Raw genomic sequence first — 19,685 nt, 5'->3', positions numbered from 1 at the left:
GCAACGACTAATTTCTTCTGGATTATCCAAATTTGGTATTATCTCTACAGTTGTCTTATTTTCCTGGATGTTCATGTCTTCCAGAGCTTCTAGAGCTATGGTTCATAATCATTTTTAGATTTGAAGTTAACCATGGGGTAATTGGCTTTGCTATAGGAGCCTCGCAGACTTACCAGACACCCCCTATATGGTTTTTTTGACCGTAATAGCCCGGACATTCCGGGCGCACGGCAGAAAATCAATTTCGCTAAATCCCTTTTAATATAGCATGTGTATCCTAGCAACTCGCCGTTTCCGGATGCGGAACTTAACAAATTCGAGAGATCCACCAAACGGGTGGCTTAATCCGGAATCGTTTGTCTTGTGATCGAAAATAAAAATAACTGCGTGTCAGTACCCTCCCCCCCCCACCCGGCGGTCGCTCACTCGAGATTACGCGTAAGTCTTTTCTGACTTTCATTAGTTTTACATTTTCGTAAAGCTGAGATCGAATGACTTCATACCAGAAACTAACAAGTGTTTAGGGTATAGTCTGTCTCAATCTTCATTGTGCTGACTTTTGCCCGCAATTATGGAAGTTAAAGTCTGTTCATAGATATAAGAAAGTGACTAACTGATACGAATTAACGAAAAAAAAAACAATATTTATTTTTTTATGTATGTATTTATATTTAAATCTAAAATAAAATTACAAACTATTTTTATTACCTTACATAATATATCACTTAATATATCAGTATCAGTATTGTTCTGCTTTTTCTATATGTTTTACAAAATTTGCCCAACTTTGTGCCCTAGATTTTTTGCATAATTATCAAAGACGTATTCCTTTTGTAGGTTCAATCTTTGTAGAACCTCAATTAATTACTTTTTGGTATAATCTTCGTGAAAATAAATGTCGTTATTATACATGTAGTTTTGGATTGTTGCTTTTGTGTCACATGAGGAAGGGGTTTTAGTGAACTGTCTACTGTGATAAGTAAGATCTTTTTTAAGTTCACGATATGATCCGTCTATAAGCATATCTTGAATATTTTATTGATATTCATTTGTGCTCATGACCAAATATGTTCCGTCATCTTTTAATACCTACCGGACTCGTCGTACCGTCGGCAGGTAACTTCCATAATTGTGGGCAAACCATGAAGATTGAGACAGACTATAACAGACATCGCGCCTTAATACTTATAAATTCTTTTTTATTTATTATTATTACCCACGGACAACAAAGATGGAAAATCATACAAAAACATCAACTGCTCAGCAGAAGAAGTGTAATCTAAAAATGATGCTTAATACAAAAGAGACCGAAAATAATATAGAGATGCCAGATCTTTACTTACACTAAAAACTCACAAAATCTCCAGACCCATGGAATCCACCAATAAAGCTTTTGTGACACTTTTTACAAACCTTCTGGATTTCTCCTGCGTCGCAGTCAAGCTCTGAAGAAGCCAACAGGATTGGCGAAACGTCAGCAAAACCGACGCAGGAGGAATCCAGAAGTTTTGTAAAAAGTATTACAGTAATAGAAAAAATATAAGGCAACTTCCATAATTGCGGGCAAAAGTCAACACGATAAAGATTGAAACAGACTATACCCTAAACACTTGCTATTTTCTGGTATGGACTCATTACCATCTCAGCTTTACAAAAATGTAAAACTAATGAAAGTCAGACACGACTTACGCGTCATCTCGAGTTAGTGACCGCAGGGAGGGGGGATAATCCAAAAATGATGCTTGAAAGTGAAATCGAATCGGGCTCACAAAATTATAAAACTAATACAAAAGAGACCGACAATAATATAGAGAGGTCAGATCTTACCTCACACTCAAAAGTCACAAAATCTCCAGACTTATGGAATCTACAATCCCTTCGTACAATGCCAATGTCCTTCATGGACGTTAGTCGATAGTTTTGGTTAGCTTTTTAGTATTGTTATTATTGTACAATTTATTATGCTCGGTAATATCGTTTTTGTATTGCTTTTAGCGGCGCACTTAACGACCCATAAAGTTGCTGTAATTATATGGCCGGGGGACCATACACGGAATTCGCATCAAATGCACAAAAACAATTTTGCCTCGGCCATTTTGGAATATACGTAATTCGGTGCTTGTGTAGTTTTCGGTTTGTCGGGTTTAATTAAACGCCTAATCTAGTTTTGGACAATGGTTTTTGTTTACCTAAAACTCTAATCAAAAATTCCCTAGACCGTTTTTCATGGTTTGTTTTGCAAGCTAATATTAGGCCACAAAATCGAAGCAATTTAAAACGGGACGTTAGGTCGGGTAAAATTTTTCTTCCACATCCTTCCAGTTTCGTGTTGTTTTGCAAAAATGTACCCAAGAACCAACGGTCGTGAAAAAATATAATAAAACAAACAAGAACTAAAAGTTCAGATTTTCACGAAATTGTATATATTCGCGTGACAATTGTCTCTACAACACCGTGTCTTTATCATATGTAATATTTACAAACTACCTGCTACTATATATACCGAAAAATGACCATAAAACCTTGATTAATGTTGTTGTGAGAATTTAAGTTCAATAATGGAGAGGTATTTAAATCTAATTGATCGATAAGTGATACATTTGAATGTCTCATTTTGTTAATCTCCATGGCATGCCATAAATTTAATTTTCTACTATTTTAAACCACATTTTGACAAATGTTTTGAAACTTTTTCACTGGGTTCTCGTTCGTGTTCTGTATTATTTTTCAGATAAATGGAGTTTAACTTAACATTAACTCATTACATAATCGTATAAAATTAACTATCGAGATTGAACAGGATAAATCTATTAATTTTTTAGATCAGACTATTACGATATCGTAAAACAAATTAGATTTTTCCTTTTATCATAAACCTTCACAAAATGGCTGCATTTCCCTCTTTTATACACCGACTTCCTAATACGCCACTCTCAACAGAAAAATTACAACAAAGAACTTAATATCATCAAACAAATTGCACTGAACAACGGCTACAATCCGTCCATTATCGATAAAATTATAAATAAAAAACAAATCTAGATAACAGTAAACTCTATTTATCCGAAACCTAACACAGAACAGGAACAATTTTAAACAATTACATACATAGGAGAACCCAGTGAAAAAGATTTGTAAAAATGCGGTTTAAGAATAGCTTTCAGAAGAAGAATTTTTAAAAAACAATAACATGAAATGTCCAAAATCTCAAAAATCAGGTGTCTACAGGTTGAAATACGGTTCTTGTCCTAAAATTTATATTGGACAAACAGGTAGCTCCTTCAAGAAACGCATTAACGAACATAAAAGAGCGTTTAAAAACAATAGTCTAGATTCCAATTATGCTACACACTTAAACACAGAAAAACACATTTTTCACTACAATTTTGATATTTTCAATACAGATACACAAAGTAGGAAATTAAATTTATTGCTTAACGATCAATTAGATTTAAATACATCTCCATTATTAAACCTAAATTGTCATAACATTAATTAAGGTTTTATTGTCATTTTTCGGTATATACAGTAAGTTGTAGGTAGTTTGTCAAAAATCTGAACTTTTAGTTCATATTTATTTTGTCAAATGGATTTTCATCAAGTAAAAGCCACCTCAGTTGAATTACTGTTCAAAAGTGTAACACGCGACACGTTTGGCAAAGTACACTTGTTGCATAATATACATTTTCTTCTTCTTTTTTGTCTGTATTGCGTCATCGCCCCAAAACGTTCAGAGAGAGGAAGCAATGAAAGGCGCAAAGAGCTCAATAGAAGTGGCTTTCTACTGATCTCGCTTTATTGAAATAAGCATCGCCTGGGTTTGTACAAGTTTGTCACAAGTTCTTTCTTAAAACAACTTACGACTTACCAAACTTAGCCTCTCAATAATACTGTAACTTAAATTATGGATGCGAAATTCTAAATCAAAAAGAGCCCGATACGAGCTTGCTCTTTGAATATGGCAAATACCAAAAAAACACAAAAAGATTTCATTGGACGAGGAAACCTATTTGATATTCCCCGCCGATGACAGACGGTTGCGACTCTGGTCACTTGAGATTTGGCTTGCGATTAAAATATTTTCGTGTGTGAAAGAGGATTTTTAATTGAGGAAAAATGTCAAATCAAGCTCTTTACTTTTCGCGAGAGTGCTTTGACTTTGAAATTTCTAACCTCAATTGTGATTCCGGAACAAGGTAACGCAAGTAGTAATTTAAATTTGTTTCCAAGCCTAGTGAATGTTTATTTATTTCAACGGCTGAGCCAGTTTACAAAAAAAAGGGACAATATAAATATAATATAAATAGCAACATGACAAAACAACAACTTATAACCATATAAAAACACAAAAACAGTAAAGAAACAGTAAACAAACAGTATCACACTAGTTAGAACTACAATCAACCACCTGTTTTAATTTTGTCTTAAATAGTCGAAGACCGCCAGCAAAGGGATAAAAAGCGAAACTGTTAAATAACCTCAAGGTTCGAGTTAAAGGAGAAAACTAGCCATAGTTGGAGTGACGAAATGGAATACAAAACATTGGACAATACGAGCCGGACAGTTATAGACACCGTTCAAAATTTTATAAAACGTAGGTTCTTCTAATTTCCAGACTATCTATCCCAAAAGGCTCACATACCGGTACATAATGTTTGTTATTGTAGATATTTATATCCGCTCTATATGCTAGTTACCTCAGAAATGCCCTCTGGACAGTCTCCAATCTATAAATGTGACATCTGTAATGTGGAGACCACGCTACTGATGCATACTCCAATGTAGATCTAACTAAGGAGCAATAAAGGGTTTTAAAGCAGTCGGATGAGAGCAGTGTACTATTACGGGTAATAAAACCCAGACCTCTCATGCCCTTCTTAACAATATCCTCCAGCTGATTCAAAAAGGTCAGTTAAGCGAGAAAAAGTAATACTAAAATACTTTCCAACATATGTATGAACCCTGAGGCACACCCGAGTGCACTACAATTTCGCTGGAAATATAATTGTTGATTTCGACAGGCTGCGTACGCCCTGTTAAAAAGCTGTGACAAAATCCAACTAGAGTACCACCCAGTCCCGTGTTAAATATTATTTATTTATTAGAACAAACACCTAACTGAACTGTAAAATAGTTGACTAACCGATAAATATTCCTAAAACTGATTTATAAACATGCTTCCTATTCTTTTTTTTAGTGTTTTACTGGCGTATGCACCATTTATGTTTAGAAACCGAATACGTATTTGTATATTAAAATTATGTCAATTAATATTGCTGGATTATCCTTAGGTATTTAACTAAAAGCAATTTTCTGATTTTGGTTAAATCTAGCCTGTAGCACCCTGCTTAAAAAATATTTATTCGTTTTGGGCTAGAACCTCTACTTTCGCAACACAAACTTTCCCAAAACCTAGTCCGTGAATCGCGTTATTGACACCGATTGTCCTATTATCTTATCTGGTATGCTCTTGAAAAATCTACATTTATTTTTATAACTACAAAACCCGGCGCGGTAAAATTGAACATCGTCCGCCACGCTCGGTAGTTCTAGTTATCAATCTAAACAAGAAGTAGAAGTTGAGATTTTCACGAAATTATATATATTCACATGACATTTGTTTCGACAACACCGTGTCTTTATCAAATGTAATATTTACCAACTACCTGCTACTATATATACCGAAAAATGACATTAAAAGCTTAATTAATGTTGTTGTGAGAATTTAAGTTTATTAATGGAGAGGTATTTAAATGTAATTGAACGTGAAGCAATACATTTGAGTGTCTAATTTTTTTAATCTCCATGGCTTCCAATAAATTTAATTTCCTACTTTTTGTATCTGTATTGAAAATATCAAAATTGTCGTCAAAAATGTGTTTTCCGGTGTTTAAGTGTGTTGCATAATTAGAATCTAGGCTATTGTTTTTAAACGCTCTTTTATGTTCGTTATTGCCATTTGAAAATATATAATTTCGTGAAAATCTAAACTTTGTTAAATGGGTTTTCGCCAAGTAAAAGCCGCCTCAGTTCATGTTTTAGTACTGTATTTTAAGCGTACACGTCTTCGAAACAAAGTTATAATCGCGCTCTTCGAATTCAACGACTTTCTGCTACGCTTGGCAACGCCGCATTTCCGTTAGACGTTGGCGGCGTCCCACCGCCGACTGCAGCGACGCTCGTCTTCCTGTCGACGACTGCATTATGCTGAATGGCCTTTACGTACGACGTCAATTGCAACAATTATTATCGTGTTGGGCTTTCCTGATAACGTTTCGCGACGAAATCGCAGGCGGCTTCTTTCGACTCAATTCGCCGTCATTCGAACCCAACCCAACGAAACCGAACGGATGACAAACTAACCTCCAATTGTTTATTTCGCCCCGTAAGCACGCGTTTTTTTTTGTTTACCGCTGTCAGGCGCCTGCGCCTCGTTCGTTTAGCCATTAAGTTAGGTTATTCTTCTTCTTTACGATGACGTATTTCGGTAACTGAAATCCTGAGCAAGATGAGCAAGATTGCTTTCGAAAAATTGTCTGTGAGTGGGGCAAATTCGTAGCGCAATGTTTTTCTATCGTGCTCCTGCGGACCACCATGGAACTTTCGCAAAATCGATGTATTTTAATTGTGCACGCACCCTGTATAAAGTGTCCTTCACATCTTGTCGAACTTCAAAATTACAGCAATCATCTGTAAATATTAAAATTTGCACTAATAATAGCGTTGTCGAATGATAGTTTTTTCAATTATCTCGCGCCCTGTATAATCGGCGAAACCTGAAACACCCTCTCGACACGGTTTACGATACTGTTCAAACAAAATTATCCCATCTTTAACGGTTTTTCATTTATCGCCAATAATTTAACGAGAAAAACGGAAATTTTCAGTATCTTTGCCCATAAACGACACACACTGTACATGATTCAAACAATGTTCGAAGTAGAGGATGTTCCACGTTTCCTGGTCCAAGAATTTTTTAAAAATACTAAATGGTTTTCGAGAAAATAAGTTTTCTCTGACACGGTGCAGTGCGTCGTAATAATCAATGACGTCACCGCGTCTTGACAGACCCCCCAAGTATATATATATATATATATATATATATATATATATATATATATATATATATATATATATATATATATATATATATCCCGAGCAGCGTATGTGATAGACGAAAAAAAAAAAAAACAAAAATTGTAGCTCTTGATGCGGCCTATGACATTGTTTGAACCTATTAGCCATATGTTTTACGATTTTTTTTCTTTCTTTTCTTTCTTTCTGTCCTTTAGATTTTTGTCTATAATTTGAATTCTCCGTATATAATCGAAAAAATGCCTAAAATAAAGGTTATTGCACTAAATCTTCCGCGTCTGCTGGCTAAAGAATTTTGCCGATCGGGTGAACAATTATGGAGGAAAACATATTTTTCTGAAAGCTAAAATTATCAAAAAAAAAATTCAAATTTTTTTAAAAAATCGTTGAAAAAATTTGATTGCACCGAATTTCTACCGTTTAAACGTGGACACGGACTTTTACTTCTCTGTTAAATTTGAAGTTAATATCTGCAAATTTAGGACACTTAAGACATTTCTAATTTAGCACGGAATGTCGGGAACACCCAGTTCAAGAGGTAAAAACCTTAAATACAAAAGTTTTTGCTGTCTATATGGGCTACATCGCAATTTAAAAGAAGGTGATATATGTCTTTCAGTTAGAACCAATTTGTCAATAATAAAAGTTTATGGAGCCGTATCTTCTGCATCTTCTGTTTCTAGAATTTTTTTGGTCTCATAAACGGTTTTGAAAAATGTAAAAATGTTTTTTGTAGACCCTTGCACGCGTGATTTTTATTTTTTTTTCTTTCTTTCTTTCAGTTAGAACCAATTTGTCAATAATAAAAGTTTATGGAGCCGTATCTTCTGCATCTTCTGTTTCTAGAATTTTTTTGGTCTCATAAACGGTTTTGAAAAATGTAAAAATGTTTTTTGTAGACCCTTGCACGCGTGATTTTTATTTTTTTTTCTTTCTTTCTTTCAGTTAGAACCAATTTGTCAATAATAAAAGTTTATGGAGCCGTATCTTCTGCATCTTCTGTTTCTAGAATTTTTTTGGTCTCGTAAACGGTTTTGAAAAATGTAAAAATGTTTTTTGTAGACCCTTGCACGCTTGATTTTTATTTATTTTTTTTAATACTTCCCGACCCCCAGCTCCACCATTTTCAATAGGTTCCGTCACGGGGCAAAGCCGCATATATGTGCCAAACATGAAGTCGATTGCTTCAAATTTCAGACACTTATCGTGTTTCATAGCAATGTCTAAAAAAACAATCGAAAATCGTGAAAAAAAAGATGGATGCCGACGTCGGATCAGGGCCATTTCTTATAAGCTTATGTGCCTAGTGGAGGGTTAAAAAGCAAACAAATTTCAATTTTGTAGCTCCAACGGTTCGAAAGTTATTTAGGAAAAACCAAAAGACGAGAACGGAGAACGGACGGACAAAAAAAAATTTTTTTTTCGACGGTGATCTGTACCAACGGCGATCCCGTAGGACCTACCGTTACCGAGATATAAAATTTGTATACGAGAGTAGATACTTTCAAAAAATTCGACTTCATCGATTTTCGAAAGATTGCTTTCGAAAAATCGTAGCTGGGCGGGGCAAGTTCGTACCGTGTAGCTTCTCCCTTTTCTGATCCAAACTAACCTACCTAAAATATGTCTATTATGATATAAAGCTTCCATGGAGGCAAAGGATTTTCGAAATATTCTTTTAAGTGTTCTCTGAATCTAAGTTGGCTCTCTAAGATTGTTGGCACAATCTTTAAAATTAAATTTAGAGTTGCTGATCACTATATTTAATTTGTTCTTTAGGAAGTTAACGTTCGTATCATTCCCAAACACTACAACATATGGATTAAGTTTTTAGTTCGGGCCTTGAGACAACAAATTTAAAGTTTGAAGGTCATCATTAAAGTATGTAATGTGAAGACTTCAACTTTACAGAATTTTAAAGATCTCAAAGTATCAGAAGTATAAATAAAGAAAAGCCGTGGGTCTAAAATTAATCCCTGAGGCACACCGGATAGAATGTCTACCTTGTCCGAATATTTTTGATTTGACAAAATTGACTGAAGTGAAGTAAGATTCGAGAAGATTGGAAGGTTCCGTATTGAAAGCACATTGGGGTCACTCGTGATTAATTTTATCGGATGCCTTCGAAAAGTCTAAAAGCCCTAAAACAGAACTAATTTTATTATCACAAGTTTGAAGAATGTCATCCAATACATTAGTTAAAGCTATCGACTTACCAAACCCTATAGGAAAACCACACTTAGTATTTCAACAAAAATTGTAAAGTTGTTCATAAAGAATTTTGTAGATATTAAGTTTGTTGATTAGTAACAAAATCAATACTCAACAATTCTAGCCTATATTGCGTCTTTACGTACGCAGCAATGCCAGACCTCTCTGCCAACTCTATCCTTTCTTATGATAATAATAAAAATGTTTTCTTTTACAAAATAAAACTGAATTTATTTATTCTATACAGTTAAGTGAATAAAAATATATGTGAATAAAAATATATTTTTATACCCCTTTTTTCAAATTAAGAAACATTTCTATTGAAATCGCTTCACGTTCACTGTAATAGGACACGCTGGTTGCAGATATTGACCAATCGTCACAACCTTGCCCTTTAAAGGCGAATGAACAAGAAAAAGCCCCCCTGATATTGGCACAAAGAACACGTGGTAAATCAATTAATGATATTTTTATTTAATATCATTTATCAAAAATGTGAGCCGCAACTTAAGGTCAAATTATGTTAGTGCTTAACTACAAAGTTTAGTAGTAAAACCATTCTCGTCTTCAGTACAAAAAGGCCAAAATTTCATCACTTACAAGTAATGCTCTATTAAACTTTCAAGCAGCTGGATGTGACTATAGGATACAGAAGTGAAAAATTATTTTGTGTTGCGCGATTTTTTCAAAATACACTGTCCATTATGGTAGAAATTTGGTTAAAAGAAACTTATTTTTGTGAAATAGGAAATATCTTCAGTGTCCTTCAGAAAAAAAAAGTTATTTTTACTTTTACATCCTTACAGCAAGATAAATAATAAACTATTCTTATTAAAAAAAAACTACCTTAATTGTGATATATGTCTCAATCTTCTTTATCGTGTAGGCTCTCCCCCCCCCCCTTATTGAAATTGTTATTTTTTGGACAATTTTATGGATTTAGCCTTAAGCCAAAGCTTTAGAAAATCTTACAAATACTAATAACAATTTTTTTAATCAATAAAAAAATAGCTACTAATTAGTAACGTTTTTTTTGTTAAGTACCTCTTAATAAATAATTGTAATTATTATATATAACATTATAAATAGTGAAGAGTGGGGCACGACGGCCAGAAGTTTCCCCAAAATTTGGGTAAATTTAGTTAAAGTTAGTCACAGTACAAAGCCTAATTTCCTAATTTCTTCCTTCCTTAATTTCCGGCAAAAACCAGCACTATGAAAATTGTGGTAGACTATACACTAAAAAACGCCTCTCGATACATGGTAGGTACAGTGCGTTGAATTTGTCTTGATAACATTTTAATTGGCTTCAACTTTTTTGTTTTCAGACATATTTATATTCTTTCAAAACTGAGTGGATTCAATTCATATACTCTAGTAGTGGAGGACACTGGATGTGCTTCCTAGAATCCTAATATGTTTGCCTTATTTTCCTCATTTAAAACATTATGATTCGGGAAGCATTTAATACGTTACCGTTTTCTGCAAATTTTTTTGCTATCCTTGGAAACATCTGTTTTAAAGGAGTGCGGCGCTCTGGATAATAATAATAATAATAATAATAATAATATCTTTATTATCCCACATATTTACAATATTTAGTGTATTATGCATTTTGTTAAGTAGGTCAATATAGATCATGCAAATGAGGCAGAAAATTACATTTAAAATTTGTATAATAGAAATTTATGACAGAGCACAACAATACAGTGATGACACACATTAATAGGTAAAATTATTATTATTATTTCAAAGAATAAAGTGCAGAAGAGAACCTGTTATGCACATTGATAGTTAGTAGCATAATAGACATAATAAATATTTAGTTATTGCTGTGAAACAATCAACTGTCCAAGCGACGTTTAAATACAGAAAAGTTCGGCGCACACACAATATCGGGGGGTAAACTGTTCCAATAATCGAAAGTCCTGTTACTTATAAAATGCAGGCGATGTGAAGTCCTGGACTGTTCCTTTCTTATTTTAAATGGATGACCACGTAGGCGTTCATCATTGCTTAAGACCACAAGGGGCATGTTAGATGGAAATTGGTCATGCGTAAACCTATACAATTCTAGTCCTTTTTTTTTTATAGAGAAACAATCTTTGTTACGTGTATTATAGTCGTGGAAACCTCCGGTTTTTTGTAAGATATTTTTATTTTTATATATCCATAAACAAACTTCTAATATGTATATACACGCCAAAGGTAGGATTTTAAACTCCCGGAAACGGGGCATGCACGAACTATCCCCCGACACTCCAGCAATACACCTTAGGTTTTTTTTTTTGGATTTTAAAACAGATGCCGCATTACTTGAATTTCCCCAAAAGGGAATACCATAGAGCAATCTCGAATAGATGTGAGCATAGAAGAAATTTATCATGCACTTTCCAGTCAAAACAGTTTTTAATTTTTTTTATTAGCAAAACAATAACTATGCAGCTTTGAAGAAAGTAATTGGCACTGAGTTTCCCAAGATAGAGCTCTAGTCCTAAAAATTTAGCGTGCTTTTTTATTTCAATGGCCTCCCCGCCCGACCAGACATTCACAGAGAGATCTTTTTTGTTTTGTGGGCATTTGAATATCAGTACACTTGTTTTTTGGACATTCAAAAAGAGTTCATTGGTGTTAAACCAGCTATGTAGCAGTGCAATTATGTCTTGAAGAGTTTGATAACAGGGTGAGAACACTAAACTTGAACAGTAGTCAGCCAAGTCTGATAAACCCAAACTAGGTAAGTGAACAAAGAGAAAGTTCTTTGATAAAAAGGATAAATAAAACAGGGCCAAGCACTGTACCTTGCGGCACGCCTCTATCTACAGATTGTACTTGAGATTTTTTAATTTGACACAAGTTGCCCCTCTCCTGCCTTATTTCAACATACTGCCTACGATTTGTTAAGTACGATCTGAACAAGTTCAAAGCTATTCCACGAATTCCGCATTGTTCCATCCTATTCAAAAGATTTTCGTGGTTCATACAGTCAAACGCCCTGCTAAGATCACAAAATATCCCAGCAGGGTGCTCTCCAGACTCAATATAGTTGATAGCATGCTCCAAAAAGGAATGAATCGCTGTTTGGGTTGATCTAGCTGTACTGAAACCGTGCTGACTTTCAGACAAAATTTTTACTTAAATAATTAAATTTTGGCAATGCATGATGTGATTGTTATTGGACGATAATTTTCTGCAGAATGCCTGTCGCCCTTTTTAAAGATGATTATTATTGGATAACGTCTAATGTACTTCAAGCATATCACTCCTTTCATTCATGCTAAATTCGCGAAACACCATTTTAGCAATAATGACTTGGACAATAATTCAACCATCAACGTTGTTTACTAATATGTCTAACTAACCAAAACTAGTGGACTAAAATATAAAGTGTATTACATTATTGTAATACTAATAAGAAATTCTATTAAACACATATATAATATACAGGGTGTTCCATTAAAATGTCAGTAAATTGATAGTGTTTTGTTTTATACGTCACTTGGCTACCAACCCTACGTTTTATTTTTTTATTTACCTTGTTTCGAAAATCGATGAAAACGATTTTTCGAAAGTATCTGCGCTCGACGCTGGTTGGCGCTACTTGCGACGAACTTGCCCCGCCCAGTGACGATTTTTCGAAACCAATCTTGTTAACTCTAAAAACAAAAAAGTAAAAAGTTACAGCCAATGTACATGTGTGAAAAATTGAAAATTAAAAAAATGTATAATGATGATTTCTTCGCCGCAGAGTTACGGAATCAAAACCGCGGACGTTAGTCGTCAGACGATCCGGGGAAATCGCGTCCGCGACGCTTGGCAACGTCGCGCCCGTGGGACCTAGCAGCCCGGGCTGCGGCTGGCTGGAGCAGGCCAGTTTCGTCGCTAACGTCGTTACGTACGTCGCGTCGGACGCATTGCTGGAGAGATAGAAAGCCGCCCGCCGTTGAACCGAAAAGAAAAAGCTATTCGGCCGGTCCTCGGGGGTGGTGGGGGTGAGGTCGTAATAGATACGCGAGTGTGGTGACCGATTAAAATGTGCTCCGGGTAGGTTAGGTTGTTTTTTCTCTGCGGTGTCGCCCGTGTCGCAACGGTCGTCGAGGTTTTCGAAAAAAAAAAACAAAAAAAAAAAACAAAGCACACGCGGCGAAATATCGACGACGTACGTTGCAGGGCCAACTGATTTTTCCGCTGTCGTGCTGCGCAAGTCCGTACGTGCGAGTTTTCGGTGGCGGAAAGGCGATTCGTTGTGAAAAAAGTTAAATTGTTGTATCGATAATGTCCGTTGGATGCTTCCGGTACGTACTTGTTTTGTGATAGACCGAGTCCTGGCGAAAATTGACGTTCCACCGACTTTTTCGTTAGTTAATTTTACCGGTACGCTCCTGGTTCAAATCCCATTCAAGGCTCGAACTTTTTTCTAAATAATGTTAAATATTGATATTACGTATGCACGAAAATGGCGTCCTGCATCAATAAGACCCTATTGCTCATATTTAAGAGTATCAGTTATGCCAATGTCTTCAACTACACTCCTTCCATCTAACTCTTCACATCTGGCCCATTTCTGTACCACTGTACCATTTTCGGGATAAAGATCCGTCCGACCGTTATGGTTGCTTTTCCAAAAATAGAGGGTGTTTGAAAAAAGAAGACTTTATGTGAACATATACGCTATTACTATTATACTATTATCAGTATTATTTCTAACTTGAGTAATCGTCTATGTGTTTTATTAAAACACTTCAAAAAGTACATAAACTTAAATAAATAAAATAAATCTCAGTAAGAATCGTTTGTTATTTATCTTGTTGTCACATTATTTCCTTAAAACTGTACAGGGTGGCCCAAATTCGAGGAGCCTCTATGGCAGCATTTGCAGCATAGTTAGGCGAAAGCTGGTATGCATATGCATCGTGATATGACAAGGCCTTTTTGAGCTACAGAGTGATTCTCAAAAATGTGCGATTTTAAAGGCCCTCTATAGCTTTATTAATTGTAAGAATAGAGTTTTGGCAAAAAACACTTTCTTAAGCGGGAATCTTTTTGTCTTATATAACTTTGCTGGCAAAATCAGGAAATTTTATTAGAAAACTAATTTAAAAAAAAAGGGGTTTTCATTTTTAAAAAAATGTAAGTTTGGAGTTATATCTCAAATCGGTAGATTTGCCCTTAAAAAATCTTCAAAAAATGTTTTAAAAAAAATCACTATCTTTACAAATAAAAAAGTTATAGAGGGTTTTTAGAAACGCACATTTTTATGAAACGCTCTGACATATCATGATGTGGTTTTTAGTTTTCGACTTCTCTCGTAAATGGAGCAAGTAACATGCATATTAGTTTTGCGCTAACTATGCTTAAAGACATAGAGGCCCCTCGAATTTGGACCACTCTGTACAAGCAAAAAAAAAAGTGGTTTTTATTTTTTTTGGGAAAAATCAAGGAATTAAATTTATTTCGAAATGATTCGAGATTGTGAGAATAATTTTTATTTTACGAGGAATGAGTGGCGTACCATCAATGCCTGTTAAAACAGACACGTGAACTTCTGTATGAACGCCACTGGGATTAATTGTATTTTATTTTTGAAAACTACCAGCCTGTATATTAAAAGTTATTTATTTCCTCGAAAAAATGTACAGGCTGTTTTTTAATTGAATGTCAAATATGTTTTTTTTTTAAGAAACAAGGTAACATAATGTTGAAAAACCTGTTATAATATCGTACAAAATTATAAAGTATGTATTTAGTAACAAAAAATAAACAAAATGTTTGCAGGATACCGCAAAATTGGCACTAAAACCCTAACATTTTCATTCATCCAAATCGACGTCAAATAAAGAAAAACGTTATTAGAATTTTAATTGAAGAAATTACATTGGCGTTAATTTTTTTTCAAAGAAACTTCCACAGGCTACTGTAATACCTTTTATAAAACTTCTGGATTAAGCTCTGAAGAAGCCAACAGGATGGTTGCCGAAACGTTAGCCAGTTCGACTTAGCAGAAGGAATCCAGAAGTTTTATAAAAAGTATGACAGTGATGTTCGCTCTTACGTACATGTTGCTTTAAAACGAGTTTTCCACATTTGTCATTCTTTCTTGAGGAGAAGGTTGCGAATCAGTGGCGTCGGGTTGACTTTGTTTTGCCACTCCGAGTGCTTTTATTATTATGTTTTTTATTTCCCTAGGGATATTAGAGGCCATCATCGACTACTTCTGCTACAAGAATAAATTGCACAATTTTGATCCAAACTGTTCACACCTATTGACGTCATCATTCCTGTTTGGTTTTGGAACTAGTGTTCTGTGCCCAGTACAACTTTGTGTAGTACCGACGTACGTTAGATCTCTCGACTTAAGTTCAGACACTAATTCATTAGATGTAAACCGATTATCTCATGTAATATTTCTATTCGTGTTTTCAATCCGTGAAACAAGATCTAAAACGTCCAAAGTTGGGATTGATAATTTGTTTGGGTTTCTTCTTAGAACATTCTTGAGGGTATAAATGAACGCATCGATCAGATAATGAGCTTTAGCATCACATAGGCACATAATCTTTAGCTCATATTTTGCAGGTTTACTTTGAACATGTATAATTGGTACTGAAATTTTTTATAAAATTGTAACTCGGTGTGCTCTGGTATCAGCATTATCAAATCGTATCGCAGATAATGAAAGCAAGAAACGAAGCCCAGGGAGAGTCTGCGTCTTCTCTCCCAGATTTAAAAACACCGGCTAATATATTCAAACTCAAAAATGTCTTGAGCTCAGACATACTTAAATGAATAACGTACGTAACATTGTTCCTGTGACATTTAGGACTCAATGCTGTAATCTTTGCTTTAGTATATATAAAAGTTGCCTAGCCTCAAGGGGACTAGTTGGGTTAGTTAGTCTTGCTAGTCCTCTCAAATGCGGGAGTTCGACGATCACGCTTTAGGGCATTTTTACCGTAGAACTAATCAGATGAGGGAATTATTCGAGTCATCTTGAATAATATCTCCATCTGACAATTCTTTTTCGGATTCAGTGTTGTGGTCTGTGTGTTCGCCTTCAGCATCAGACAGGTCGCTGGCTGAGTCTTCGGAATCTCCAGATACTCTTAACCCTTCTTCTAGATCGCTATGGCTCATAAGAATGGTTTCAAGCTCTTTGTCAGTTAAAAATTTGCGCGCCATATTTGATCAGAAACACTAACGTAACTGGTATGTTGTGCACAACAGGGTCCAATTAAGTAATTTCCAATAATTCCAGCCCAAACGTTTACCGAAAACTATTCTTGATGTTTAAATTCTACAACTGCAAGGGGGGGAGGGGGGGATGGCCCCGGATTCAGTCGATACTAGATAGGTATAATACGAATACGAATTAGGAAAAGGGTGCTTGTTTTAAAGATACAGGACGTACGACGCGTATTAAATCCGCGCAAGACACATGAATTCCAGTGCACACGATCAATTATTGTTTCCAAAAAAATGTAGGCTAATTTTATCGCATTCAGAAGAATATTTTTTATTAACCCGTGAGTATCTTTTGAATATTTTGTTGTCATTGTCGCCCCCTATTTATTACAGCCACCGGCTAAGATAAAAGCTGACTGAATTCACTGTCCAATTTGTCCTAGCCCGTTGCGAGTGATAATAAAAAACAAGGGATAATGTTGGTAGACTACACAACAATGGTTCGTTCAGATTGGAATTTATCAAATCTTATGTTATATATTATTATATATTACACTGAAATAACTGAAATGAAAGCACTGAAAGCGATAAGCACAGCATATAAAATACTGAAAATATACCATATACCGCCAACAAAAACAAGGCCGAAAAAATGGCGGACGACGAGACTCGAGCGAGTCAGGCACGGCACGATCGCGTTATTGGTTGCTGCCGAACAGTGTGGTCAAGTGTGACCTTGTATATTATTTTTACGTTTTTGTAATTTTTTTACTTAGATAAATCCGTATTTTCTGTCGTATTTTAATTAAAATAGCGTTTCTTATCTCGTTCGTGTCCAAAAAATAATAAAAACAAGTTGATTTTAACGGTTTCATTCTGTTTTTTTTTCGGACTTGCCAACACTGACGTCAGTGTAGATGTGCACAAGAACGTTGTCAATAAAATGTCTCCCAAAGCACCACAAATGTAAAAAGAATAAGTATTTTCCTTCTCAGTTGTTCAGAATTTAACTTTTAGGTTTTTATTCTATTTTCCTATTATGGCGCAAGGGGATATCCTCTATTTAGAGGATATCTGCGGTATATCGTGTACAGTAAATCCACAAGGTATCCATTCATAGGATATCCCTGGGATGTATTTTACAGTGTATGCTTAGTATATATATGCCAACGCATAGCCTAAGAATATCCTTCAAATGGGACATTGACTGGGGATGTTGCGCACTATCTGGGTATGTTCATATGAAGTTTTCTTTTTTCATTATTGACATTGAATTACAAAACACCCTGTATAATAATAATACAATAAATAATGTAGCGTGATATCGACGTCTGTGCCAAAGGCCCGGAAGGAACATCAAATTTCGGTCAAATCGCTCACCGCGCTGTTTTTTTTCTTTCCGAGTTCCGTCGGTAGATAAGATTCGGGCGTTTTGTTTGTGCAAGATTTTAGCGGAGTGTATTTCGGTATTCGTATCGTGTGCGTGCATGCGGTCCCAAGGATAGACTGGCGCAAGCGCCTCCGCCAAGCGCCTCTCACTGGCCGAAGCATTGACCCACTGAATGAATATTTATCTATTTATTTTTGTCCGCGCCGCCGTTGTCGCTAGGACGTCTCGTTAGGTTTCGAAATAATACACAAAACCAGGAGGAAACACACAAAAAAGGGCATAACATTGCCAACGATTGAGGTGGCAATACAGTGCGACCTCGATAATCCGGAACAAATGAATTGTATTATCAACCATAAGCATTATTCGATTATCGATGATTTTGACATGAAGCAAACATATTTCTTAAATGGAACACCCTATATATTATTTTTTACATTAAATGGAAATTATGTAGCATAGGCTAAATGTCCATTTTTTTGACAATATAAGCGGAAACGACAGTAACTTTCAAATTTTAAATAGCACGACCTACTTAAATGTTCAAAATTCGGGAGAGCGTCTTTAAAAACATTTATTACACGGAAAGCGAAATAAAGTTTTATTCGAACTGGCCGTTACAAAGGTTGGAATAATTAAGAGCGTATTTTACAAAATTACAATCGAATAAATATAGCTTTTGAGGCGGTGTCAGCGATGCGTTATCTTCGCTTAGCTTTGGGCTTCGTCTGCAGTTTGGGACATATAACTATTGGGTTGTTCGGAAAGTCATTTCGTTTTTTTTGGGGAACATGAAAGACAGTTTTCGTATAATGAATAAATATTTTATTAAATTATATATTGGCCATTCTGGTCCAACACCTTTTGCCATCTTTCTGCCAGTAACATAATTCCCCTCTCATAAAAGTTTTGGTCCTTGCTGGCAAAAAACTGGTTCAGGTGGTTTTTGACATCTTCATTTGAGGTAAAGATTTTGCCATCCAAAAAATTTTGCAGGGACCGGAACAAATAGTAGTCGGAAGGCGCCAGATCTGGAGAATATGGTGGATGTTGCAGTACGTCCCATTCAAGCTGTAAAAGTTTTTGGCGAGTGACCAAACTTGTGTGAGGTCTCGCATTATCCTGGTGGAACACTACACCCTTCCTGTTGATTAATTCGGGCCTCTTCTCTTTAAGTGAATCATTCAATTTGTCCAGTTGATGACAATAGACTTCTGAATTAATCGTTGTATTGTCCCGCAAAAGCTCAAAAAAAACGATTCCTTTGACATCCCACCAAACGGAGAGCATCACCTTTTTTTGGTGAATGTTGGCTTTTGATACGCTTTGAGCCGGTTCATCTTTTCTGCTCCATGACCTCTTGCGTTTAACATTGTTGTATACAACCCATTTTTCGTCCCCAGTAATAATCCGCTTCAAAAATGGATCATTTTCTTGACGTTTGAGGAGCAAATCACACACGTCAACGCGACGACACAAATTTCGATCCGTAAGGACATGGGGCACCCACACATCGAGCTTCGAGGTTAAGCCCATGCCTTTCAAATGGCCATAAACAGTCGAATTCGACAAATTTAATCTCTCACCGATCTCTCGTGTGGTTATTCGCCGATTTGCATCAACTAATGCCTTTATCGCATCTTTGTCAGCTTCGACCGGCCTTCCAGACCGTGGTGCATCTTCGACATCAAAATTGCCGGATCGAAATTTTGCAAACCAGTTCTGGCATTGGCGTACTGTTAACACGCCTTCTCCATACACATCCGTCAATTTTTTTCTCGCTTGGACAGCATTTTTACCTTTTCTG

At 35.6% G+C, this 19,685-nt stretch overlaps 1 protein-coding gene across 7 annotated transcripts in view; it reads left to right on the top strand.

Annotated features, from left to right (window-relative positions):
* Window positions 1–19,685, top strand: part of LOC132698791 (uncharacterized) — a 121,284-nt gene that overhangs the window by 22,673 nt on the left and 78,926 nt on the right. For 2 of the 7 annotated variants that reach the window (XM_060665060.1, XM_060665063.1), the window contains exon 1: window positions 13,195–13,601. The exons of 2 other annotated variants lie outside the window; for them this stretch is intronic. In XM_060665060.1, coding sequence (XP_060521043.1) covers window positions 13,593–13,601 — 9 coding nt within the window. In that variant the 5' untranslated portion in view covers window positions 13,195–13,592. Of the gene's footprint in view, window positions 1–13,194; window positions 13,681–19,685 lie in introns of those variants that run through there. 3 more of the 7 variants (XM_060665064.1, XM_060665066.1, XM_060665065.1) reach the window with 3 other exon arrangements.

The sequence above is a fragment of the Cylas formicarius genome, unplaced genomic scaffold (assembly GCF_029955315.1).
Source record: "Cylas formicarius isolate icCylForm1 unplaced genomic scaffold, icCylForm1.1 PGA_scaffold_2__14_contigs__length_35257938, whole genome shotgun sequence".
Lineage (NCBI taxonomy): Eukaryota > Metazoa > Arthropoda > Insecta > Coleoptera > Brentidae > Cylas > Cylas formicarius.
Note: the sequence above shows the minus strand (reverse complement) of the source record. Positions and strands in the feature narration are given on the sequence as shown.